Raw genomic sequence first — 27082 nt, forward strand, 5'->3', positions numbered from 1 at the left:
ATTTAATCGTACGTTGAGTTTTAACAATGTTGCCATTTGTAAAAAGACCCTTTTAATTTTTACATGTAACGTTGAAAAGATTTAATGTAGAAAATGGTATCAAGTAAAACATCTTTCAAATATTTCACTAAGAAAACAACAGAACAGCCGACTACCTAACAGAAGAGAAATGTATAAGTCATAAAAACATTTGAGTCTTATAGTTACCGAGTCTTACATGCAAATCCATTTAATTATTTAGAAAATTCTGAGCTAAAACAAATACCTATATCATATAGGCCCGTTATTATTACAAATAAATCATATAAACACCACAAGGACAACCCATCTAGTAGTCGTGCTTGTACATACTATCTAAATGTGCGTACATTGACCAAAAAATAGTTGAAAAAAAAAGAAGCTTGAGACATTTTATAAAAATACCCACAAAACAATCGAAAACTTCAAATAACCACTAAAAAAGGAAAACTAAAAGGAAAATAAAAAGAATAAAATAATAAAAAATCATTCTTTAATTTTTGTGAAGTACAGATATAATATAATTTATTTACGCACGAAGAATATTCTCTAATAAACTACATACAACATGACGTAAGACAAAACTATTTTATTACAACTACGATGTCGCAACGACAAATGAAGAATACATTTGTTAAATAATTCCCATAATCTTTTCTTTAAATAAAATATAAATAATCGAGTATTACTGTTGCAACAACTCCATATCTATGGCTATCACATACCATAGACACCGATATAATATAAAACGTTACGTAACTCTAAGTTACATTCCCAATAATACCGTGATACCAAGTCGTAGATTAGATTAAATTTTAAAAGAGATCTGTATAATTCAGCGAAAATGGGCTTCATGTATATAAATAACATTATTAGTTATGTGTGTAGGTTTGTCTTCAATAACCAAACGATATTGAGGCATTGAAACTTGCGTTCATGGAATGCAATGAAGCCCATTATCACTCAGCCTATATCGGAAGAGAGACAGGAATAAATGTACATAGTAAAAAAGTAATCTATACAGGACTTACACGACTGTGGTACATAAATTCACATTACATTATTTATCGATAAAAATACAATAAAAACAATACTCTAACGTCTAAATTTATCTAAAACTCTCACAACTGGAAACCATAAATAGATAATAAATGATTAAATAAACTTCTCTTACTCCTACGCAAATAAAAATATAATATGTGGAATTTATAAGCGCTTCATAGAAGCGACGTCGCCCTGGCAAGCATTCAACTGTTGTACCTACAATCGTTTGTATTCGTTTACAATAAAATTATCATACAAACTTATTTACTTAAATTATAATGCACTGGATGAGGGTAGTTTTGTACCAGTTCAGTCGAAGCGACGCGGACATGTAAATGCTCTATACTTGTGCATACAATAGCTTCAAAACGTGTGACCAATGTATTTAGCCAACTAATATTACCTAATATCAAACGTTACATTACTCACAACTAACGAACCTCGAAATCAAATATAACAAATTATAATTTGTTAATAAAAAATAAATAATTATCACTAATAATCTAAAAGACGGAGGGAAAATTAATTTAAGTTGCACGTTGCGCGGATATCTTAAATAATAAGATCGTGCGGTAAAAATGTAATCGTCTCATTATGATGAAATATTTGCCTCTATTTTTTCCTACTTAAAGTCAGACTTATTAATCGATGACCAAAAAATCAGCATCCCGCTAAGTTCTGTGTCACCACAATCTTTTAAAGGACCAAACATCTTTTGCATGTTTTTTTTTTTTTTGTTTTTTGTTATTCTTTACTGTGAACAAATGGCAAAACTCTGGGGCAAAAAAATCGACAAACTAAAGCAATTCGACATATTCTTAAACTAACGAATATCATTAACTCCGGGACAAACACTTTCTTTATGGAATGAATACAAAATGTTATATAAAAACCGTTTAGTACTTTCGTAAGACTCTCACTTTAATTACAGACATTGTTTAATTTAAAACTGTATGTATTATTAGGGTTTTATCATAACAGTATTCCACTATGACGCTTTCTCTTGTTAAAATATATTCATTCACTTGAAAAAAATTGGGTACATATACATCAACTACGGTTATGGTCCTTCGAGTCGGATCTCTGGAATCAATATGTATTTCGCGATTATCCAATTCATATGCCTTTTTCCAAGTGAATTAATATACTTTTCACAGTTATTACTATCATGTTTAAGTAATTTAAGTTGACAACTTATGTTCCTAGCTGCGGCTAGCAAGCTGATTGAAAAAATGCTTTAAAACTGATACGTCTGCGTATCTATAAATGTAATGTCGTGAAAAGGGTTTCAATTTCAAATAAAATTACTTTGAGTCACATGATACACATATGAATAGAAATAAAAACTCGCGACAAAACTCAAGGGGAGTTAATAATGAACAATGTAAATTAATAAAATGATTTATTCACAATCAGACAACGCCTACGAAGCCCCTTTTCAAACATCAATAATGGCACGAATATATTACAAGGGGAATTGACATTACAAAAACAATTCATAACCGACTAATGATCGAATGATTTAAATACCTTAAAAACTGACGTATTTTTACTTATCTAGTGTGTCATCGTTTTAAATAAAATCCATATAAACAATTTGTCATCATTAAATATTAGCACTGTAAATGGTAATTCATTATTTAATGATTATATCATATTTATCTTACATTAACACGTATTTAATCGCGAATATAAATGCATAGATTACTGTAACAATCCTAATTCGTAAATTATTTAAATATCAAAAGTTTCCATGAGTTACTTATCGATTATTTGTTAAATTTATCGTAATTGGTGTATTGAGGGAACGAAACAACCACGTGATTGTGAAAATGGAACCGCTGTGTATCGAAAACGAATCCATTTTTCAGCAATTGTTCATTGCTAGGTCAGAGTCGAGTTAGGACGAATGTCACAGAGTAAGAACAGCACGTGACGAATACGCGAGCGAACAGAACGTCACACAATAACTTCCAAGGTGTTGCCATCCATTCTCCTTGCATTGTGAAGAGAAAATCAACAAAAAAATGTGACATGGAGCAATTCAACGTGTGTTCGGAGGTGGCATCTGCGCTTGCACACCTTGCAAGTTCATTGGCCGCCCGTTGGGGTTGCCCATGCCGAGCCCTTCCGAGTAGTTGTTCACGTCCATTGTTGGCATGTCATCGTTCTGGAATACGTCAAACATAAAAGTTTAGATAACAACATAATTTACAAACGTTTTGGTCAGAAATTTATTGTTATATTTAATTATATTACAAATGGGAAAAAATGCTTTACACGAGACACGATAGAAAATTATCATGTTCTTTGTTATTGTTATTTATTATCAATGGATTTTGATTTTGTACATTTAACGTGAGGTGCACAAATGAACATGTGACCGTTACCAAGAACATTGATGCATAAGCGGACGATAAGTTTTTATGAATACAATACTTGCCAGATTTACCATCTTATTATTTGATTGTTGTGTCCATCACAGCTTGGGAGTAGTAGTTAAAATAATATGTAGTTACCTAACTGTAGCTCTGTGTATACTGCAATCTAAGAGCCAATGTAGTTACGTAGTGCGGCCACGCGCTGGCCGAACGTGCTGTTCGCGTTGCTGTTAACGGCTGTAGACCCAGTTTGGTCATGATCACGATCACGTCACGGTCACGATCACGTCACGGTCACGGTCACGGTTACGGTTACCTCTCGATGCCTGCGTATAATGCGGTCCTCGTAGCGTGTGCCCCCCGTAGAGGCCATGGGCCGGCTGAGCGTGCTGTTCGCGTTGTTTCTTACTCATGTGCTAGTTTTGTCACTGCTACGGTTGGACACTGCTACGGTTGGACACTGCTACGGTTGGTCACTGCTACGGTTGGACACTGCTACGGTTGGTCACTGCTACGGTTGGTCGCTACTACGGTCACGGTTACCTCTCGATGCCTGCGTATGGTGCGGTCCTCGTAGCGCGTGCCGCCCGTAGAGGCCATGGGCCGGCTGAGCGTGCTGTTCGCGTTGCTCGGCGAGTGCGGTGCGCCGCTCGTGTTCGACGACGGCGTGCCCTGACCTGTAGCGCCGGTGAATATGTACACGCCATTGTGGCTCTTACGCTTTACGTGATACGTGTCAATTTTGCGTACCAAAAGCTCCAAATGATCGTTAAAATGTTAATGGAATAAACTGATATTAGAAAATTGTTTTTTTTTTTTTTATCCTCCCCCTAAACAACGAAAACCTCTTTAATATTATTTTTTCATTCCACACTTACCCCCAAAATCGAGTATATGACTAAAAAAAATATTTCGAAAAATTTCATATCTCCAAACAAGTTCCTATATCGATTACATAACAATAGCATGACTCAATATCGTTAACAAAGCGTAAGATCCACGTGGCAGCGGCGAGTACGCATATACACATTTGTACACAATAGCAAGGTCGGACAGACGTAAACAATACAGTTATTTACATACACATCCAGTTAGGCAGTCATTCAATGTTAAATGAGATTTAGTTCTGTGTACTTACAATGTGTTAAGTGGGTGGACATTGACAATGTTACAAATAGGATATTTTTTGCGGTATTTGACTTTTTTTAACTTTTCAGGTAATGATTAACACGTGCACATTTTTATGTTAAATATTGTTTAGAAAGGGAGAGAAAGGCTAGTTCTATTTTCATACAAATTTAGTGTGATTTTACAATGGAAATTTTTAAATGAAATTTGAACCTTATTGCACGCCTCATAAGCGAAGCGTTGAGGTGGGTACTACTGTCACTTCGCGCAAAACATCTGATTTTTCAAACTTAAAATGTCTTTATGTATCATACATTGCACTTGTAAGATAATACATACACACACATATTAAGAAATAACACTATTTTTAACGTTCATGATATTTTTGATGTCATTTTTGTTATTTAAACTAGTTAAAAAACAGTTTAAAAAAGTTCTGTCTTGGACGTCCGTGTGTCTGTATGTGCGGATCCTTTTTCTTGTTAACACGATAGCGACCGAAATACTTTACTAATCGAGTCTTTTTTTTCTCTTACGCTGGAGTATGCTCAGGAATAGAACCCTTTCATTTTTCAGGGTCTGATTCGATGTGGTTTAATTGTTATTAAATAAACAAAAATAATAATTAATAAATATTTATTAAAAAAAATTATGAGGCGTGCACTTTTGGATTTTCCAAATTATTTGTTTTTTGTGTTAGTATTTCTTGCTATTTTTTAGTATTAGTGCGTAGCACTTGCACAACGCACTAAGTATTTTAGTGTTGACACTTTTAATGTATGATTTATTTTATATGAGAACAAATCCAAGCCTTATCGCATAAAAATACCACATACACACTACATCCACACAACTACCCTCCACTCACACATCATTTTCTCTTTACAACACATATATTATAACATTTTTTTCATATAAAATCCATAATAATATAAATGAATATTTACCACTAGCACTAGAAGACCGTGCTGGCTGTGCGGCCCGTGCGGGCGTCAAAAAGTCCGGTTCGCGCCACCCGTGCTTGCGGTACACTTCACGCAGCTCCGCGTGCGACCACATCGTCATTAGCACTTGACCTGCGACATTTCAATACGAATAATTATTTTATACACATCGTCATTAGCACTTGACCTGCAACATTTCAATGTGAATCATTTATACACACTTTGACCTGCAACGTTTGGAGATATCATTCGTCTCTACATGTAATAAAATCTATACATATAATAAAATCGTAAGAAAATTAAAATTGTACATTGCATGTTTTTTAAAAGAATACTTGAGGCGTGATCTACTATCGATTTCGAAGCCAAAAATATAGTTTTTTAAAATTTTGTCTGTTTGTATGTGGCGTGACGTGGCGTGGCGTGGCGTGGCATGGCGTCACGAGCCGTGTCGTGTCCTCACGTGGCGTGGCGTCACGTGGCGTGGCGTGGCGTAACGTCACGTGGCGTGTACTCACCCGCGAACTTGAGCACGCGCGGCGTGTGGCGGTGGCGCTGCTTGGTGAGCGCCAGCAGCCGCTCCACGCCGCCGGCTTCGAGCAGCGAGCGCGAGAACTCGGCGCTCTTCTTGATCACCTCATTCAGTGTTGCCAGCACCGCGGCTATCGTGTCGTCCGACGTGCCCTGTAACCGCATAACAAATTATAAAAATAACCGAAATTAAAAAATTCGAAATTTCAAAATCATTTGACACAGTGATATTTGCTTCATCAAATTGTAATAACACCTTAAAAATTACAAAAATATTAAAAATCAATACACTATAAAAATACATGCCTATTTAATGTGTTACGCACATTAGTCTTAGTGCAACACTTACATCACCACTTAAACTATGTTCACAAACACTATAAATCTATACACTATAAAAAGTCATAATCCATACATCACTTTATGCACTTTACTCATAAAGCAGCACTCACATACTCCACTTGCACTATGTTCACACTCTCCACTTAAGCTACGTCCACACTCTCGACTTAAGCTACGCACACACCTGATCGTGCTGCTGGTTGCCACTGGGCAGCTTCTGCACGAGATCGCGCATCGCGTACTTGCCGATGAGCTCCTTGTTCCGCTGGTCGATGGCGAGGTTGCGCAGCGCAGTCGCCACCGCGCACACCACGCGGTCTACTTCCATGCGGAGCAGTTCCACGAGGATCGGTAGACCTGGGGACGGGGGACATAATTAAATCTATTGACAATGACAGTAAATAAAAAAAAGAAAGAAAGTGCTAAAGAAAGTTCTTTAGAACGTAACACTAGTACGACGTTTGTACGAATAAAAATTAAGCCATAACAGTATTTGATTAAAGTTTAATGTCAAATGACAGTATCTGCAGCAAATCTTATAAAGATAATCAAAAAGAAGACAATATAAATTAAGCCCTTTCAGTATTAAGATAAGGTTCTATATAAGATGAGCGACAGTGCAAATGCAATATTTATAATATTAGGTCCAATTTCATTTGCATGACTAAAGTCAAACTTGTTAGGCCATTGCGCGGTGGCTAGATTTGTCACGCACACGTTTAGCACAATTGTATTTATTCAGAAACAAATAAATAAAAAATACGTATCCAATGGTATTATATACCTTTCTCTTTCCTAACAGCGGCCCGTATATCGATAGAGGGTTGCCAATAACAAGCTGCTAAGTTCTGTAACGCGCCGGCCGCCGCTTCTAGCGTCTCCGGATTCGAACACGTTTGTAACAACGCCATGTATAAAGGTACCACCTGTAGAAATAGATTAGGTTAAAAAAAAGAACCGAATTAATTGTAATATCTGATTTGGCATATAAAAACACATGATATTCATATATTCTCAAAGTCAACGCCAGAACTTTTTTATTCATTCACACTTTTACAAGAACTTATGAATCATATTTTGGATTATTATGACACTCAAAACAATAATATTATTACATAATTATATTGAATTTCAAATATTTTTTCAATTATGTTAAGTTTAAGCGATGAAAACAATATTTATCAAACATGTAACAATTCAATACACGATTTATAACCTTATTTGAAAATTAAAACTTATTTTTCATAGGAAAATTATATTTAACAAACCTCAGGCGACCATAGCATTTCAGTTCCCTTCGGTACACTGTACCCCAACTGTGAATTAGTCCCCGTCTCTATAGGCTGTGTATCCGAATCATTTTTGCCGAGTGGACTCGTAGAGTTGGACGAGGAGCCCTCTTTCTTCTTCTTACTGCCGCCGAAACATCCTAAATTCTCGCCTAGGGTGAAACAAACTTATATACAACGAAATCATATTGCTGTTATTTCAATTAAAATGTATCTGTGTTACTTTAGATATTTTATACACATTGTATTAGGTTGAATTTATAGTGCTTTTCACATTTATTTTTTGTAATTATTCCAATAAGTTAATAACTAGGATTTTCAAAGATAAGCGTGAAAAGTATTATTTGTTAAATCAACGTATTTTATGCTTCTCATAAGTTTTATATACCTTTGGAAGCGCTCGCCTGTATCCGCGCCTGTCCCGTGGACTGTGTGGGCGGTGCTCTCGTGTCGTACAGTGGATCTTCTATCTCTTGACACCTAGAATTAAAAAATATATAATATTTAGGTATCTAGGTGGGTCTATCGGTAGGATTTTTAGATACTTGAGTTATTGCAAACAAATTACATATTTTTGTAATCCCTTTCAAAATTAATTAAACATAAATGATTTGTCATGTTAAATCACACGTGTGTGAGTTACCGCATTCGTGTGGCTGTGTCTGATGTTTGTCTGCACGCAAATGTTTTTGTGTATGCGTACATTATTACATACGTGTCTATTTTTCACATTCATCGGTTACGCAATACGCAGACGCAGTTTATGCGTGCTTTCCCACACGAACACGTATGTGCACGCTACACGTGTGCTTGTGCATATGTACATGTGCGTGTGGGCGAGTATGTGTTCAGAACGCGTATGTGCACGCTCCAAGTGTCCGTGTGTATATATGTACATTGTACATTACATTACAAATATATTATGTATATAATTTACAAGTATATTATGTACATAATAAGTGTGTATGTTTGCGCAGCGGTATGTGCACAGCACGCAGCCGTACTCTATTATTTTATGCTAGCCCGCAAACGCGTGCGTTGCGTGTGTGTGTGTACATGTGTGTATATGTATGTGTATGTGTACACACTGACCGGTAGGACAGGTTGCGCAGCACGCACACGCAGTTCTCGACGATCTTGGTGCCGATCGCGTTGGCGCTGAGCGCGGCGCGCACCGCGTGCAGCAGCGCCTCCGCCAGCCCGCCCAGCGAGCGCAGCCGCCGCCGCGCGTACTCGCCCGCTGATGACGCGTTACGCAACACGCCCGATGCGTTGCGGAACACTGCGACAAAATATATTTGAATGTAAATTGTATTACATCGATTGCGGAACACTACAACACAATATATTATAATAGAAACATATAAAGACCGATTTTGTACACATTTTAGATGTCCCTTAGACACATCAAACCAAAAGAACGGAATAAATTCGATTGCTCTGGCGAGATTACGAATGACGGAGCAGTCAGGCATCACCCGGTAAGGCAAAAGACACAATTTCGAATCTCGCTTGGTGATCGAATTTTTCGAAAATTTCTAACATTTTAGCTTCAAAACTGACGGAATGTCATACAAACGCAATGCAGATTATTGAATTTGATTTTATTATTGTAACTCTGGTATTTATTATTTTACATTCTGTTTTGTGGACAATTAATTAAAAATATAATATAAATTCAAATAATATTTAAACGACGATTTAAATAAAAATTCAACATTAACATTGAACACTAACAGCTCATTTTTAAATGTTCTTTATAAATACAAAGGTTGCAAATTTTTTTAGGTACTGATATTTTATACACAAAAAATATACTTTCATTCAAACATACCCGTAGACCAATACGTGTCCCCCGGGTTGGTTGGATGCCATCCAGAGTGCGGTATGATCACTTTGTTCACTATCACTTGCGCCGCGTCATCAATTATCGACTGCTTGAGATCCTCGCACGATGACATATTCCATATCACTCCTGTTACTAATTCTTTAACCTGTAAATGAAAAGTTATATTGCTAATGTAATGTAATGATACAACATGTGCTATTGTTTGTTTAAGGTAGTCCGTTTTCTTATGGGCATGCTTGTATGGAAAGGTATACATTTTTGAGTAAAGCAATGCCATTTGGTACGAATGTTGTACTCGTCCACCTAAGCCCAAATCGCCCGGTAGCCAGTCTTTACTCCCCTGCAGAAAGGAGGGAGGGGGGGTTATAGAAAAGAGCGCCCGGCGCTCCGAAAATAAATTCTGGCGGAGCCATTTGGACCTTTGAGTCGAGTTTGGTATCGTTTTCAGGTAACTAGATGATGCCTGATTCATTCCCCATACCAGTTTTTTAGGTTTCCCTAGCAAAATATGTCACAATCCTTAAAATAATGAACTTTTGGTAGTGGCAAAATCCAAACAAACCAGTATATTTTCATATTTTTGTATTAAACCTGGTTTATAAAAAAATACTGTCTGAAAGGCCATTTAATGCAGATTATAAAAACATTAACATGTAATATATATTTTTCCATTGTCAATGTAAAATTAATTATAGAAAGTATAGTAACGCTCGTTAGCGCAGCATAGGGGACGGCTAATAGACCCGAAAAATAAGCGATACTAACATACAAAAACCAGCCAAGTGCAAGTCTGACTTGTTCATCGAGTGTTTCGTACTTATTTGTCCCATACTATGTTAACTTGTCTGGTGGAACCTCGTTAACTGATACACACACACTTTCGTCTTTATAATATTAGTGTGATTTTAAATCATCTTTAAATTATAAATGAAGTCAGGTAACATTGTTAAAAATAAAGATATATAATAATAGAACGTTTTTGTATTAATAATAATGACAACCACCTCCACAATTACATAATTCGGTACATTTGAGCTGGCATATTCAATCCGGAACTACAAGATTTCACGTACCAACATCTTATCAATTCAAAGCTTCTCTTTTCTTTTTATTACAGATGGGCAAGGAATATTTTGATTTTTTTAGGCCGCCAAATATATACACTATACAGCCTGTAAAACTGCCCTTGAGGTGTGTTGTTTAAGGGCAGCTTCTGTGGGAGGCAAATTTTCGATCTGCCTATCTGTGTTTGTTTAAAATTTGTTTGCAACTCTCATTTACTGTCACAGCGGGGTAAGATGTGAAAAACAAACATGTACTTATAATTCTTATAAAAAAATATAAGTTCTGGATAAGAGCATCTTTAAATTAATATTGTGACCATCCTTACGCTGTCATGCATTGTAATAACAAACTTTTCAATTTCACTGTCTGTATATTTGCCACTGTAAAGTGTTTCAAATCCTCGTGTGACATTCGGATATGTATTCCATACCTTAAATGCATGTGTACCTATAGTTCTTTTAGACCTTCTAGCTTTGGAACACACGATATTTTGTACTAGCCATATCTTTCGACTGTTCTTATAAACAATAATTCTTATTAACACTAATTTGGCTACTACTACTATATCGTGTGTTCCAAAGCTAGAAGGTCTAAAAGAACTATAGGTACACATGCATTTAAGGTATGGAATACATATCCGAATGTCACACGAGGATTTGAAACACTTTACAGTGGCAAATATACAGACAGTGAAATTGAAAAGTTTGTTATTACAATGCATGACAGCGTAAGGATGGTCACAATATTAATTTAAAGATGCTCTTATCCAGAACTTATATTTTTTTATAAGAATTATAAGTACATGTTTGTTTTTCACATCTTACCCCGCTGTGACAGTAAATGAGAGTTGCAAACAAATTTTAAACAAACACAGATAGGCAGATCGAAAATTTGCCTCCCACAGAAGCTGCCCTTAAACAACACACCTCAAGGGCAGTTTTACAGGCTGTATAGTGTATATATTTGGGGGCCTAAAAAAATCAAAATATTCCTTGCCCATCTGTAATAAAAAGAAAAGAGAAGCTTTGAATTGATAAGATGTTGGTACGTGAAATCTTGTAGTTCCGGATTGAATATGCCAGCTCAAATGTACCGAATTATGTAATTGTGGAGGTGGTTGTCATTATTATTAATACAAAAACGTTCTATTATTATATATCTTTATTTTTAACAATGTTACCTGACTTCATTTATAATTTAAAGATGATTTAAAATCACACTAATATTATAAAGACGAAAGTGTGTGTGTATCAGTTAACGAGGTTCCACCAGACAAGTTAACATAGTATGGGACAAATAAGTACGAAACACTCGATGAACAAGTCAGACTTGCACTTGGCTGGTTTTTGTATGTTAGTATCGCTTATTTTTCGGGTCTATTAGCCGTCCCCTATGCTGCGCTAACGAGCGTTACTATACTTTCTATAATTAATTTTACATTGACAATGGAAAAATATATATTACATGTTAATGTTTTTATAATCTGCATTAAATGGCCTTTCAGACAGTATTTTTTTATAAACCAGGTTTAATACAAAAATATGAAAATATACTGGTTTGTTTGGATTTTGCCACTACCAAAAGTTCATTATTTTAAGGATTGTGACATATTTTGCTAGGGAAACCTAAAAAACTGGTATGGGGAATGAATCAGGCATCATCTAGTTACCTGAAAACGATACCAAACTCGACTCAAAGGTCCAAATGGCTCCGCCAGAATTTATTTTCGGAGCGCCGGGCGCTCTTTTCTATAACCCCCCCTCCCTCCTTTCTGCAGGGGAGTAAAGACTGGCTACCGGGCGATTTGGGCTTAGGTGGACGAGTACAACATTCGTACCAAATAGCTGGGTCCACACCGGCCGATCCACCGCGATCCGATCGCGCGCGGCAGGCGCGCGATCCAAAGATGCGGGCGGTGTGGACGTGCCGCGCGCGATCCATGCACGCGTTTTGCCGCGCGCGATCCCTACCTCGTGCGATCCGTTAGCGGGCGGTTTTTGTACCCGCTTCAAAGGTGCCTCAGTTACGTGATGCGCGCGGTGTGGACGGTTGTGTTGGATCGCGCGATCCACCTCACCATGGACATCTCAGAAAGTCGAATATCTCAAATTGAATAGCATTCATTCTTGCAAAATTGTGTTCCACTTCATCTGAAACTAACTCTGCGTACAGCTGAGTCCCAGATTCCAATCGATTTTTGTAAAGTTGTTTCACCCAAAACCGTCGATTTTTTTTTTTTGATTTTTTGCGCAAACATTTCAGTATAATAAAAGTTACTGCTGCAACGGCAAGACGCCGCCGTTGTACGTGTGACTCCATATCGTACAAGAGTTAGACTGGCTGAATCACGGATCGCCTTAGGATCACTTGGAGCGCATATTTTGGATCGCAAGTTTTTAAAGTGGATCGGCCTAACATGATCCACGATCCATGCTCCGCGATCCTGGATCGCGGATCGCGGGATCACTGGATCGGCCGGTGTGGACCCAGCTAATGGCATTGCTTTACTCAAAAATGTATACCTTTTCCCATAAGAAAACGGACTAAGGTGTTTAGTATATAAAAAAATTATGGAAAAAGACAAATCTGTGATGCTATGCGAATAATGCAACATAAAGAAGGTATTAATTAGGGATGTAACGATACCGATACCGATACCGATATATCGGCCGATTAATCGGCAAGCCGATATATCGGTATCGCCGATAATAAAACAACCGATACCGATATCAAACAATTAAAAAAACCGCGCCCAATGAACGATGCGGAAGGCCGCCCGCGCGTGCGCACTTAGTTTTCTGAAAAAACTACCAATAGTAAACTTTTATTAGGTACTGATTGTATGTGTATTACTTAAAGTTTAACTGACTTTGTAAAATAATAATACTAAAATAAATGGTTTTGTTGTTTTTTGATTTGGCATTTTTATTTAAAAGAATACGATTAACAGTTGAGTCTCTGTTAAATGTTGGTAACTTTTTATGCATAATTCACTATTTATTTTTCTACCAAGCCATCGATATCGGTATCGGTATCGGTATCGCCGATACATTACTACAAATATCGGTATCGGTATCGTATCGGCAAAATCATGTATCGTTACATCCCTAGTATTAATAAAATCACTCCGTTGTAACGAAAAAAAACAACCTTTCGTACAATATATTTTAGATTCATATAAATGTGCTAAGGGTTAAGTGTCAAGTGTCGAATGCCAAGTGTTGAGTGCTAAGAGTTAGGTGTTTCGCGTAGAGTCAAGTATGATGTGTCAAGTGTCAAGTGTTAATATTAAAGTGTCATATATAGTGTCTGATGTCATATGAAGTGTAAAATGTGCCAAGTTACAAATGAAAAGTGTAAAGTGCCAAGTATTATTTACTATGTGCCAAATGCCAAATGTCTAGTGTCATGTATCACGTATAACGTATGAATATATCACCTCCATATCCGAAGTGCGGCAGAGCAGCGCCATCAGCGACGGTATACCGCCGGCGTCGCGTATCGCCCGCTTGTTCTCGTCGTTCTGACGCCCGTACGAGAGGTTGCGTAACGCACCGCATGCGTTACGCGATACCTCCGGGTTCTCGTGGGACACTAGACGCACTAAGGGCGGTATGCCGCCTGCGGATGACGGAAATATATTATGAGTGATATACAAACATATTAAAGTATGTAATTAAATAGAAATATGTGTTTAATTAATAAGGGGTCGAGAATGAAGTTAAGGAGAGGTTGCGTAACGCACCGCATGCGTTACGCAATACTTCCGGGTTTTCGTGGGACACTAAACGCACTAGGGGCGGTATGCCGCCTGTGGATGACGGGAATATATTATGAGTGATATACAAACATATTAAAGTATGTAATTAAATAGATGTGTTTCATTAATTAATAAGGGGTCGAGAATGAAGTTAAGGAGAGGTCGCGTAACGCACCGCATGCGTTACGCGATACCTCCGGGTTCTCGTGGGACACTAGACGCACTAAGGGCCGTATGCCGCCTGCGGATGACGGAAATATATTGAGTGATATACAAACATATTAAAGTATGTAATTACATAGAAGTATGTGTTTAATTAATATGGGGTCGAGAATGAAGTTAAGTAGAGGTTGCGTAACGCGCCGCATGCGTTACGTTAAGTTGATGGAATAGTCACTTACAGAAAAATATATTTTTTTACATTCATGTTAACTAGCGAGTTATATAGAGAGATTTAAGTGAATTTTAAAATTGATAATTACAATGGAATATTGTATTTATGGCATAAACAAATTTCTAAAACTGTAAATTTCATTTTTTAATTTAGCATTGTAAATTTAATTTATTAAACAGGTTATTAACATACCCAAGCTCCTAGTCTTCTGCTTATTAGGGTCGTCCATATACGTGAGGTGCTGCAGATAGGCCGCCGCGTTGGCCTTCACGACGTCGGAGGGCGAGTTGAGAAAGCCGATCACCTCGGGCAGGTTGGGGTCGCGCCACTGTAGGCCTCCGCCCTCCTCCCGCCCCACGCCCACGCCTACACCGCCGTGGACTGGAGGAAATTGTTTGTTTTTACACGCTTTATATTAGCTTCACCTGTATGTTTGTTTGTAACCGACTTCTTTGGGCGCGATTTTGACCCACTTTAAACGGCCAGATTTCGTTCAAACTTTGTAGACTTATTGAGGACCGATGACAATACACTAATATGATAAAATTTTCTATTTTTTAGTTCGGTTTTCTATAAAAAGCGTGTTTTTTAGTTTTTTTTAAACTATTATTATTATATTTGTACGACAGAGGGCCGATTTTTCAATCCATGGTGAAAACTTATTCGTCCAATAAAGTATTACACGATAACATTAAAAATGTCACCCGTAAACTGTCAAATACGGGAAAAGAATACATTTTTGAAACGGTAGTTTAATACGTTATTCGACGAATAAGTATTAACCAAGGATTGAAAAATCAGGCCAGAATGTGCGTTTTAAAATTTTCGTACAGATTATTGTTGAAAAATCGTAGTGGACATCTGGTAATAAGATACTATAGTTACAATTAAATAAATTAAACACATATAAAAAATCATATAGCGAGAGTACATACTCGCCGTAAAAACAAGGCAGTTATTATAAAATTATTTTTAAACCCATTGCATGCTATTTTGAATTTCTGGCGAATTTATAACAAGCATTTAAATTTAATTTGTATTATGTAAGAAAGAAAAAGAAATAAGGTACACACCTAACGCCATCCCCGCCATTTGTTTCTGTAGTTCTTCCTCATCGCCGTACATAGATTGACCCCCGGTACTACCTAAACTTAGGCCATTTTGGGAATCCTGTAACAAATATATTATATCAATTAAAATACAAGTTGGTAATGAAACTTTGAAATAGCAACTTTTGTGTATGAAAAATATAATTCAAATTGAAATTGGGACACTTGTAGTACTTAATTAGCAACCAATAGTTACATTATTATATTATTTACAAGTAAGCACACATAAAAGAAACAAATTTCATTTAAAAAAATATGTTTAAATTTTGGTAGTGGATAAGAAAACACTCTTACGCAACATAAAACCTAGATCTTATGGTCGTATTACATAAAGTTACTTATCGCAGCACGTACAAGTATGTGCTACTAACTTAAATGTTTAGTTGAGTATTAAAGTGTGCGTGCACGCACACACACGCTCGTACGTACGTGCATACGTGTGCGTGTACTTTAGCGTATATGTGTGCGTGCACATGTACGTATAATACGCTTCATGTAAAAAGAACGCTGGATGAAAGTGATGGGGTGTGTTCTGGCATGTATCGAGTTTAGCACGAAAGTTATTTGCTGCTTATTTTATTTTTGAAGTAGGCTCTCGAGTCGTGGCTTCTCAACTACATATTTATTATTCTTATACCACCTCATAACATCAAATAGACCAATAAATCGCCAATGCGCAGCTTAACCGTCAGCGTTCTTTTTACATGACGCGACCTATATACGTGTGCGCACAGGTGGGTATAATGTATTTGTATGTATGTATACCTTGAAGGGCTGCGCGGGGTGCGGGTGGTGCGGGTCGATGGCGGGCGGGTAGTGCTGGTACGAGTACGCGTCCGCCGCGTACTCGCCGCGCGGTGACGTCACGCAGTAGTGCCGCCCCAGTTGCTCGAGGGATGACGAGTCGTATCTGGTGAAATAATCACAATTTATTGTTAATATTTTATAATGAATTTAATAATATAAATAAATAAATTTAAGACTTATTGCATAATAGAGTTTAAAAAAGATTGTGTTCGCATTAATATAATATAGAAAAACATTTTTTTTTATTCATCATTTTTTAGAAAGTAGAAAGGATAAATTTTTACAGATAATAAAAAAATTGGTATAACGAAATATACCTCTGTTGTAGATGTAAATTGTGTTGAGGTGGTAGGGCTCCAGGCGACGCGCTGCGGGGCGATGCGCTACCGCCGCCTTCGACATATTCCTGAAATAAATGGAATATGAAAGTTTCTATTAAGATATTTTACACTTTTATCAAAAAAATAAGAATGGCCTTTTTCGATGTTATTTTGTGTTTTACTATTTGCAATTGAAATTCATTTAATACTTAGATTTACAAAAATAAAACCTAATATCAATACACACACTTATTAAGTTTTTAAAGGAAAAATTTTTGTACAAAGATATTATTCCCCAAAAAATACACAGTCTATAGCCAAAACCCTTTATACCTGCGTCATATACGGCGGCATCTGCGTATCGACGAGGTATGGCTGCGCCGGGTACGCGGCGCCGTAGTGCGCGTACGTGCCGTAGTGCGCGCCGCCCGCGCCCGCGTACCCGCCGCCCACAGACACCGCTTCCATCACCTGGGGAAAGAAAACAAGTTTATTTATTTTAATTTTTAATTCAATGTTTGTCATTTGTGGGGAAATAGAATGTTTATATTTATTTTAATTCAATGTTTGTAATGTGTAAAACTATTGAGATGGCATGCATACGCAAGCTTTATTCACAAAAACATGCATCAAGTCGATCGAAAGTGAATTTTTTCGCCAGAAGTATGTAAAAGTTGGTAGGGAAGTGTTTTGTAGTTGTTTATTAGTATTTTCTAGTGTTTGATTTTACGCGAGTATTATATATTTAGAAATTAAAGATTTTTAACAGATAACGGACCACGGTCGCTGGCAAAATAATATTATGAATAAATTGCGTGTAAAATCTTATTTTCCAGTTGTTAATTATTTAAAAATGCATAGCTAGGTTTCCATTAAACGTCTTACACAGATGAACAAATGTTGATTTGCTATATCTGTACACAATTTAATTAAATACTGTGATTGTGAAAGATTTTGTGATACAAGAGACACATAAATATTAATAACGTTTGAGCTAAAATAATAATTACATGAGGGTACTTCTGCGAAGGCGCCATTGTAAGGTGTCCCATATGATTGTAGTGGGCCGCCGGCGACGATACGTACTGGCTGTACTCCGCCTCCACGCCTCCGCCCACTGGGTACTCTCCGGCCTACAAGAGAAATCTTCAAATAAATATAACCTTGTATAAAGAACCTACTGTTTTGGCTACCTTTCTATCGCTCTTAAGCGACAGATATAAGAAAAAATAAAGTTTTGCAAGGCAATCACATTGCAAGTGGACTTTAGATCGATTTCTGACTTGCACTAAAGGAACCACTGCCATCAGCGAATTTAATCTGCTTTCAATGATGGTCATATTGTCATACAGACCTGCATAGCGAGATGGTGTTGATGCGCGAGCGCAGCAGAGAGCTCCGCGTCCTCGGTCGAGGCGTCCGACCGCGACACGGGGCTGTGTTGTGGACCATACGCGCCTTCCACGGGTCCGTTACTGTAACAATACATATAAACATTATTGTCAATAAGATATTTCAAACTAATAAGGGAGAGAAGAGAAATATAGGTACAAGAATCATCAAAGAGAAGTATAGGTCAATGGCATTTATTCCTAATATGTCAGGTGATAATTATTATGGTCAATAACTTTAAAAAGTCATATTAGCAGCAAGCCATTAGACATTCCAAGTGATGATCACCGTTTATAAACCCATAAATCATGAGGAAGAATGTCTACTAAAAGACGAAACCCAAACATTGAAGCTAATTCCAATTTGATTGACCAATTGAAATCAAAGAATAGTGACAGCCAGTATAAATAATGGAACACGAAACGGCCACACCATAAATCATTTATCGAGCCTCCATATCACGGGGAAATTCAATTAACGTTGACGTAGCTCTCGAACAACTCGATCGATTAAAACCAATTCGCGTCACAAGTTTAATGAATCAATTACCTACGCGGTCGCGGGAGTCAGCGCGTCTAGCCGTGCGTCGGGTATAGTGTAAGAGCTAGCTGAGTAACCCCCTTCGCACACGAGGTATAAGTCATCTTGTAAGCGTATCGTAAGAATTCCTATAAACAAGATAAGTCTCTAACATGTGCGGATTTTAACAATGAACGTGGTGTTGGCTATCGTACTCCACGCGTAGTAGGATACGCTTACGATACGACTACGCCAACGACTCGAGTAATGAGGTAATACGATAAGTCAAATACTGGAAGCGAGATTTTCTAGATGTGCCAAGTTTAAGCCTTCATTCTGTGTTACTGTTGTAATAAATCAGCGCGCAAAAACATTTAGGGTACCTATGTATCAAAGGGACTTAGTTGATCGCGTTGAGCAAGAAATTTTAGAAGTTAGCACAACATTATCAATGCAGAGCAGGTTTTCATCTTGATGTTTATTCGTCTCAAATATAGCGTCGTTACTTTACATCAATATATTCTTAGTGTCGGAGAAATAGACAGAAAACCGTCTCATTTAACTATTCAATAAATATAAAAAACGAAGTCAATTCATGTTGAAAAAAAATTATTTAATTTTTAATCCGAGTCAATTCTGTAGAGCGCCGCTTGATATTGCCCATGTGGCTGTTTTATGGAACTCCAATTACTTTATAGATCAAAAGTGCTAATAAAAGTGTAATGATGAACGACCGCGCGGAAGCCATTAAAGATTATGGACCATATATCTTAAACGTAAACATTACTATCATTTAATATATTTTTTAGTTGAATTTCAGAACTAAGAACATACTATAATTTTATTATTTTCATTATGCTATAAATATTTTCTTAATCACGCTTCAATAGATGTATTTAGTTTAGAGGGAAGCAAATAAATCATCTCAGAATAGTGTGGGATGTATTTATTTAACGATATTAAACAAATAATAATCTATTATCTGTGGTAGGTATGCTATTATTTTTTTCTCAAAATCATGAGAATCTATACTTAATATTATAAAGCTGAAGAGTTTGTTTGTTTGTTCTTTCGGTGTTAGATAGCCCATTTATCGAGGAAGGCTATATATCATTAGGCTAAGAGCGGAGTCACGCGGTTGAAACTTGAAACCGCGAAACGCAGCTAGTTATGAAATACTATCCTTATCTATCTTGGATCATTATCTTTCAAATACGCAAATCTAATAAATACATAAACAAGCAAAATGTAACTCCCATCAACATCTGGCTCTAATAACCCTTAACAATAGGATAAATCGATACAAACAAATAGTAATCTTATTTGTTCACAGACAGCATGTATCAGCGAAACCACAAATGGTTTAGAAAAAACTTTGTTTATTTTAAATAAACAACGCGTCAGCTATTCAAAGAGTTTGTTTACATATGACTCGTACGCGGTTTTAACACGTGTTGTGTTCAGTGATTTGAATGTGTGTATTCTTATTGTTCAATAAAAAAATTGGACCAAATTTGGTAATCAATAGTCTCATCTATGTAGAGCATAGATTGAAATTATTTATATACCTAAGTGATAAGGTTGTCCTGGCATATGGTTTGCGAGTCAGCTAGTAACTATGCTTATAATATTACCAACAGAATGCCAAAAAGTCGCATACTTGTCGCATATTTCTCTTACAAAAGCCTGATTTTTTTAAGGTAAGCAACGATAAGACCATAAAAACTGCACTTTACAGCATTACTAAAAATGTAAAATATTATAAAATGGGTCAACGACAAAGCTTGTTAATTGGCAATTCAAAAACTACACAAAATAAACGACTGTAAACTTAACAGCTCCCAAAGTATACCTAAACTTAATTAAAATTTTAATAGAATAAAGGTTATTGGAAATCGATCCGTTCTCAGTTTACAGAAAGTGTTTTCAAATTGCAAAATAATTGACACTGTAAAGTGGGAATAGCGTTTATCTAAAACCAATTATTTTAGTGTCTAGTTTAATATATTTCAACAATAATAATTATTATCAAAGCAAGAAGGCTCACGTTCTTATACAAAGAAAAGCGATCCGTGAAACAGATGTGAAACGTATCTTGCTCATACCCAACAATAATCTATCTAAAGAGTTTGTTTGTTTGTTTGAACGCGCTAATCTCGGGAACTACTGGTCCGATTTGAAAAATTCATTCGGTGTTAGATAGCCCATTTACCGAGGAAGGCTATAGGCTATATATCATCAGTCATCACGCTAAGACCAACAGGAGCGGAGCCACGCGGGTGAAACCGCGCGGCACAACTAGTATTATATATTCGTATATATACGAGACTCCAGTTTTATTATGAAATCATCAGCATTAATTCGTGAAGTATATTTTGGAATCAATCTATATTCAACTCTGTTTTGTTAGCATCCGCCTACGGCACGCAATTTGCCGAATCGTAACATTTTCAGTTTCAAGGTTTTAACGAACTGTAAACCTAGAAAATTGTTTTCGATTCGCCAAAGAATCAGAATTATCGCAGTGATTACAATTTCACTCAATAATTTATTTGTATGTCTATGATAACTAAGCTTGATTGCATATACTCTTTCATCTCATAAAAGAAACAAATTAGATGCAGTCTAAAAGTATGTAATATCGTCTCACGTAAGTAAAACACAGTGTAAATTTGAACGATCACTTAATCTTTTTCCAATATGAATTATCTATTATTATCATCGATTTCACGTATCAATTGAAAGGTGGAGTCGATAATACTGCGTATTTGCAATTATTTTTAGATATCCGCATGCAACGACCTAATTTCCACTTAAACCTCGAGTGCATTTATTCAAACATGCAAGTAAGTACAATAAGCGTTCAGTAAAAGGTTCGCTCAAAGGATTCTTGCGACAATGCTCTTGTGCGGTAAATTCTATTTAAAAACTGCTTTAGCTGAACGTTATTACGTGTATCAGTAGCATCATATGATAAAATAGAGTACTTATCTAGATATAAATTTAAGAATAATCGAAAGCTAAAAATTATCGTTTTCAGTATCGTTAGGTTCAATATACATTTTTAATTTCGGAGCATTTCTAATTAAACAGATAACGTGAAAAGTTGCTTACGTCACGCTCGTAAATCGCACTTACATTGTAATTATAATGTTATAGCGGCATTTATGTATCTAAAACTATATTACAATATAGTATTGCGTTTCGTATGTAGACCGCCTCCTTGGCACAGTGGTTGACGCGTGAGCGTAACACCGGTCCTGGGTTCGATTCCCGGTGAAGACGAAGAAAAAAAATGTCTCGGTCTGGCAGGACACAGAAGGCTGATCACCTACTTATCCCTAAAGAAAATCGATCAGTGAAACAGATGTATAATGCATCTGCCCCTTACCCCTATAGGGGACATGGGACTTCACTATATATTGCGTTTCGTATAGTAACTAAATGAGGAAGTTGATAGTTCAAACTGTTATATTTTTACCATATTAGATTTAGGTTTATTATACTTTTCGCAAAGTATATAACACTGACCATTTAGCGGATGAACCGTTCCTAAAATGATCAAACACATTTAGATATTTACGTACACGTGGAAAATGAAATAGAAAATAGAGTATCGAGGCAGGACGCGCAACGGACTCACATCCGACAAACGGCCGAGAAAGTGTCGTTTCTAATTGGATTTATTTCTCTCAATCGATCTTGGATTTTCAACTCTTTTAAATACCAAAGAAAAGCTCTAATTAGCTATAAACCACGGGCATTATGCCTTTAATTAAATATTTAACAGACAACCAAGGCTCACCTGAGCTTCTTAATTCTTTAAGACGAACCAAGATTATAATCTAGACGAGATACCTTCGTTATATAAATTTGTTCTACGAAGCTGCTCATCATTTACGTTGGGAATTTGGGACATAATATAATACAATATGAACCGTGTTTTACTTGTTTAAATATATCATGTCCTGAAATTACAACTCACAATTCGAAATCCATTTTGGGAATACCTATATCTTTCAATGCTACATTTTTTTATTAATTTACCTGGTTCAATTACAAGGCATTGGCATGTTCCTGCATCCCCTAACGGCAAAAGGCTTCTTATGTAACTAACAACCTAACACATAAAACGTGATAAACCGTACAATTACTAAATAAGCAAGTTCAGGTAACACTCCTTCGACTCACTCCAATCGAACACAAAGCCACATCGACACGAGCGCAAACAAAACATTCCTGTAATCATACACGACCTCTGCACACACCGCCAAACCATGTTTCACTAGTTTAAATATATTATAATGTCCTAAAATTACAAAATCTTCCTCTCCAAACCTTAATTTGAGGAATAGCCTTAAATCAAAATCACTGGGATTTGTCCTGTTTCTTAATACTTAAAAAAATCAGTAGCTGCTTGGTATGTACTTTGTACAACGGCAAAAGGCTTACAACCTGAACCTAGAACATACCCGATGAAATATAGAGGCATGTACTACAGTACTTGCAATCCTACGACCTAGCTAGCGTATCAATCTTAAACACCTATTTGTATAAAATCCAATCGAACACAAAGCCACATAGACACGAGCGCAAACAAAACATTCCTGTAATCACACACGGCCGCTGCACACCACCAGCCGTGTAAACATCTCTCGTTAATCCACGCAACTGTTTACACCTCGCCAGTAATGGAGATTTCCGCAAATAGTTATACTATCAGCGTTTGTAAAAGCAATTAGTCGTTTTAATTAATTTCCACTTGTGCAGCCCGTTCTGTGCAGGAGCACTTTTGTGCACCCAGTTATTTTCTGAATTTAATAGGTATAGGTAATAAAAGGTGAAAAAAGTATAGGTAAATATATAATCTATTGAAATCATAAATAACAATTACATTACTTACTATAACATTCACCCAAAACATTTTATTCGACATTACACATAAAATTTTCGCCCCATATTTATTACTAGTTGAAGTAGTTTTCAATACATCAATAAAACTCCCTTTCAGGCGTATTAAATGAGGCGATATAGAATTGTACAGTCAGAAGCATAAATATATTACCATTTGCAGATTAGCAAAAATATCTGTCATAAGAACGAGTTCAATAATATCTGTCTGCCCGTATACAGCAAAAATATCTGACATTAGTAGGCAGCATAATAAAGTGGCATCATAATTATATGACGAAAATGTAGAGCAAATAATTGTGACAACCTCTCGAAGCATAAATATGTGACGTCACCTAGGAGGCAATAATATCTGACACAATTTTATATTTCTGTATTGTAAAATATAATTGATTCCTCACAAAAAGCATAAATATGTGACACTAGCTTTCCGCCCGCGGCTTCGCCTGCGTTTTCACAGAAATACCGCATAGTTCCCGTTCCCGTGGGAATTTTGGGATAAAACCTATCCTAAGTGTTAACCCAAGTTTCCCTTTATATGTCTGCTAAATTTCATTGTAATCGGTTTAGTAGTATTTGCGTGAAAGAGTAACAAACACACACATACACATCTTCACAAACTTTCGCATTTATAATACTAGATTAGTAGGATAGGAAGTAGGATTATAGTAGGACTAGTAGGATAAGATAGGATAGGATTTTAAAAAGGCCAAACGTTTTTTATTGAATTAGTGTTTTGTATTTTGCTGGGGTAAGAATATGAACAAAAGATACATTATATTTTGTAAATATTTTTTATTTAAATGAAATTACGATAATATGATAACTTGCCATAATTTTCGATACTCAATAAAATAATAGCAATATTATAGGTAAATGAAAATGAATAACGGAGCAATCGTGTCAAACGCCGCTAACGTCAAATATAACAAAACAATTTCTAAATAATACACGAAGGTTACACTGAACCTTCAAATAAAATAGATCTACCCAAGTGGGTATTCATACAAGTATATGAATACTTTAATTTTGTCATGATATGATATCCTTCTAATATTATAAATGCGAAAGTTCGTATCATGTAAGGATGTTTGTTACTATTTCACACAAATAAAAGACAAAACAATGGAATTTGGCACACACATAGAAGATAACTTGGATTAACGCTTATGAGAGCTTTTATCCTGGAAATCCCACAGGAACGGAAACTATGCGTGTTTTTATTTGAAAACGCGGGCGAAGCCGCGGGTGTTAAGCTAGTAGGATATAATATCTAGATATACAATATGTAGTATACAACGACGGTACATATTAATTAATATGGTAATCATGTTTTAAAACAACGTAGTTAAAAATACATTTTATTTATTTTATATTAATTCAATATTAAATTAAATAAAATAGTGTCAGATATTATTGCTTCGTAGTTGATGTCACATATTTATGCTTTTTGTGTGGAATCAACGCAAAATACAGAAATATAAAATTGTGTCAGATATTATTGCCACCTAGTTGGTGTCACATATTTATGAGTCCTAATACAAAATTGCGCTGGACGAAAGCTAGTATTTTTACGTTTTAACGCGATCATCGTGTAGTCGAGTAGCAAAGGCTGAAAGCGCTCAAAGTGGAAACATTATAGGACCTTATTATCTCGGTATCGTCTACTCCACCAATTCTAATCTAGTATCGTGGGCTTCCCGACTACTACGCGCGGGAAAAACGTACTTTTGTAATTTTGTGTCTGACGGAGCAGCGCAACACGTCCTACTCCCTAAAGCGCGGAGCGCGGTCTGCCGTAACAGCGTTTGCGCTCCCGTATATAATCGAAAATTCTAGAGAACTTTAAAATATTCCATTACTTTCATAAATCATATAATATGTATTTTTTTTATTGCAAATTTTTAAGCATAAATCTATCATTTAATGTGTATTTTTTATTTATTTTTTACTCTGTTGTATGTTTTAGAAATTCGACGCCAAATACACATAAAATTTCATCAAAGTAAGGCTATTTTAACTTAGATTTTCTTTGAATTTTTGAATAAAAGTACTTAAATTGCCTCGAGCATATTTTAGGATGTCTCAGTGTCTTTACTGTTGTATATTTTATATGAAAACTTCTTCTTTTAAATTCCGTGTAAACTACATAGAGATAGAATGTACTACGTACTAGAGAGGCGATCGCTACTACACTCTCTTTAACACGAGCTAGAGGTAAGAATCACAAGTCTCTTTAGTCTGTGTCGGACTGTGCCCCCCGCTTGCCGCGTCAACACGTGTTATTGCTCTGTTCAAAATGCCTTCGTGTTTGCTTAGATATTGTTTTAACAGTTCCCATAATACAAACAAAGCCCGAGGAGTGACTTTTCACCAGTAAGTTTCCTTATTATGAGTAAGTCATGCATTTTACTAATATTGTTATCATTTTGCGAAAAATCACCACGCGTTCTGCGTTTCGCGCCATTTTTCATAGACTAACAGCACAGACGTGACACTATCGATGAGTCTGTTAAAAAAATGTAACTGGATTTTTTTAACTATGTATATACAATATCTACTAGGAAAGATTACCGTGGTGTAGTACCTAAATATTTATACTTTTACCCGACTACGCAAAGTAAAACGGTAGGTTATATTAAGTAATATTTATTTATTTACCTATTTTTATTTATTAAAAAAAGCCTAATCAATAGTTGTTCCAATAGGATTTATAAATTATTATGCACAACAATTACAAATAAACACAACATTCACAGAAACTAATACAGTAAAAGTTCCTTAATCGCGCTTCCTTTATTCGTGTTTTTACTATTCGCGGATTAAAAAAATGCGACCCAATTTCTATATTCACGACTAAAAATTTTTTTTATTCGCGGATTTAATAAGTACATACATAATAATAAAATTATTCCAATAGGTATCTTACCCAATATCCTTGTCAAATGGACTAATAAGAAAGTAAAATAGATCTTATAACAAGTTTGCCTAAAGTACATAATATTATGTTCTTAAATGATATCGCCGAGGCCTTTGACACAAGCCGCCTTTGTCGCAAGCCACCTCTGCAGCGATTGATGTTTTTGAGAATGTAAATAAACAGAATGGAAGCAACCTTATAACTCAATAAATAAAGTATATTTTTAAATGTAGTTCCGTTTATAGTAAAGTTACAAAAATTGTGATCGAGTAAGGGGGCGTCCATAAATTACGTGAGGTGTTTTTTAAAATTTTCTGCACCTCCCTCCCCCCCTGGTGAGATGTCGTGAGAATTTATTC

The 27082-nt window shown here is 36.1% G+C and overlaps 1 protein-coding gene across 5 annotated transcripts in view; it reads right to left on the bottom strand.

The window, feature by feature from the left end:
* Positions 1–494: 494 nt before the first annotated feature.
* p120ctn (adherens junction protein p120) overlaps positions 495–27082 on the bottom strand; it is a 58463-nt gene continuing 31875 nt past the window's right edge. For 3 of the 5 annotated variants that reach the window (XM_089710221.1, XM_089710223.1, XM_089710222.1), the window contains exons 3-20: positions 18336–18456; positions 17992–18114; positions 17315–17452; positions 16979–17067; positions 16620–16764; positions 15819–15915; positions 14938–15126; positions 14031–14212; positions 9512–9671; positions 8770–8959; positions 8066–8157; positions 7657–7844; positions 7173–7314; positions 6573–6745; positions 6034–6199; positions 5519–5647; positions 3987–4120; positions 495–3232 (exon numbers count right to left, since the gene is read on the bottom strand). In XM_089710221.1, the coding sequence (XP_089566347.1) occupies positions 3107–3232; positions 3987–4120; positions 5519–5647; positions 6034–6199; positions 6573–6745; positions 7173–7314; positions 7657–7844; positions 8066–8157; positions 8770–8959; positions 9512–9671; positions 14031–14212; positions 14938–15126; positions 15819–15915; positions 16620–16764; positions 16979–17067; positions 17315–17452; positions 17992–18114; positions 18336–18456 (2584 nt within the window). In that variant the 3' untranslated portion in view covers positions 495–3106. The remainder of the gene's footprint in view (positions 3233–3986; positions 4121–5518; positions 5648–6033; positions 6200–6572; positions 6746–7172; positions 7315–7656; positions 7845–8065; positions 8158–8769; positions 8960–9511; positions 9672–14030; positions 14213–14937; positions 15127–15818; positions 15916–16619; positions 16765–16978; positions 17068–17314; positions 17453–17991; positions 18115–18335; positions 18457–27082) is intronic. The other 2 variants (XM_089710224.1, XM_089710226.1) reach the window with 2 other exon arrangements.

Source organism: Colias philodice, chromosome 24 (assembly GCF_061535455.1).
Source record: "Colias philodice isolate Cphi_HAF_F1 chromosome 24, ilColPhil1 Martin Lab GWU primary, whole genome shotgun sequence".
In the NCBI taxonomy this organism is placed as follows: Eukaryota; Metazoa; Arthropoda; class Insecta; order Lepidoptera; family Pieridae; genus Colias; species Colias philodice.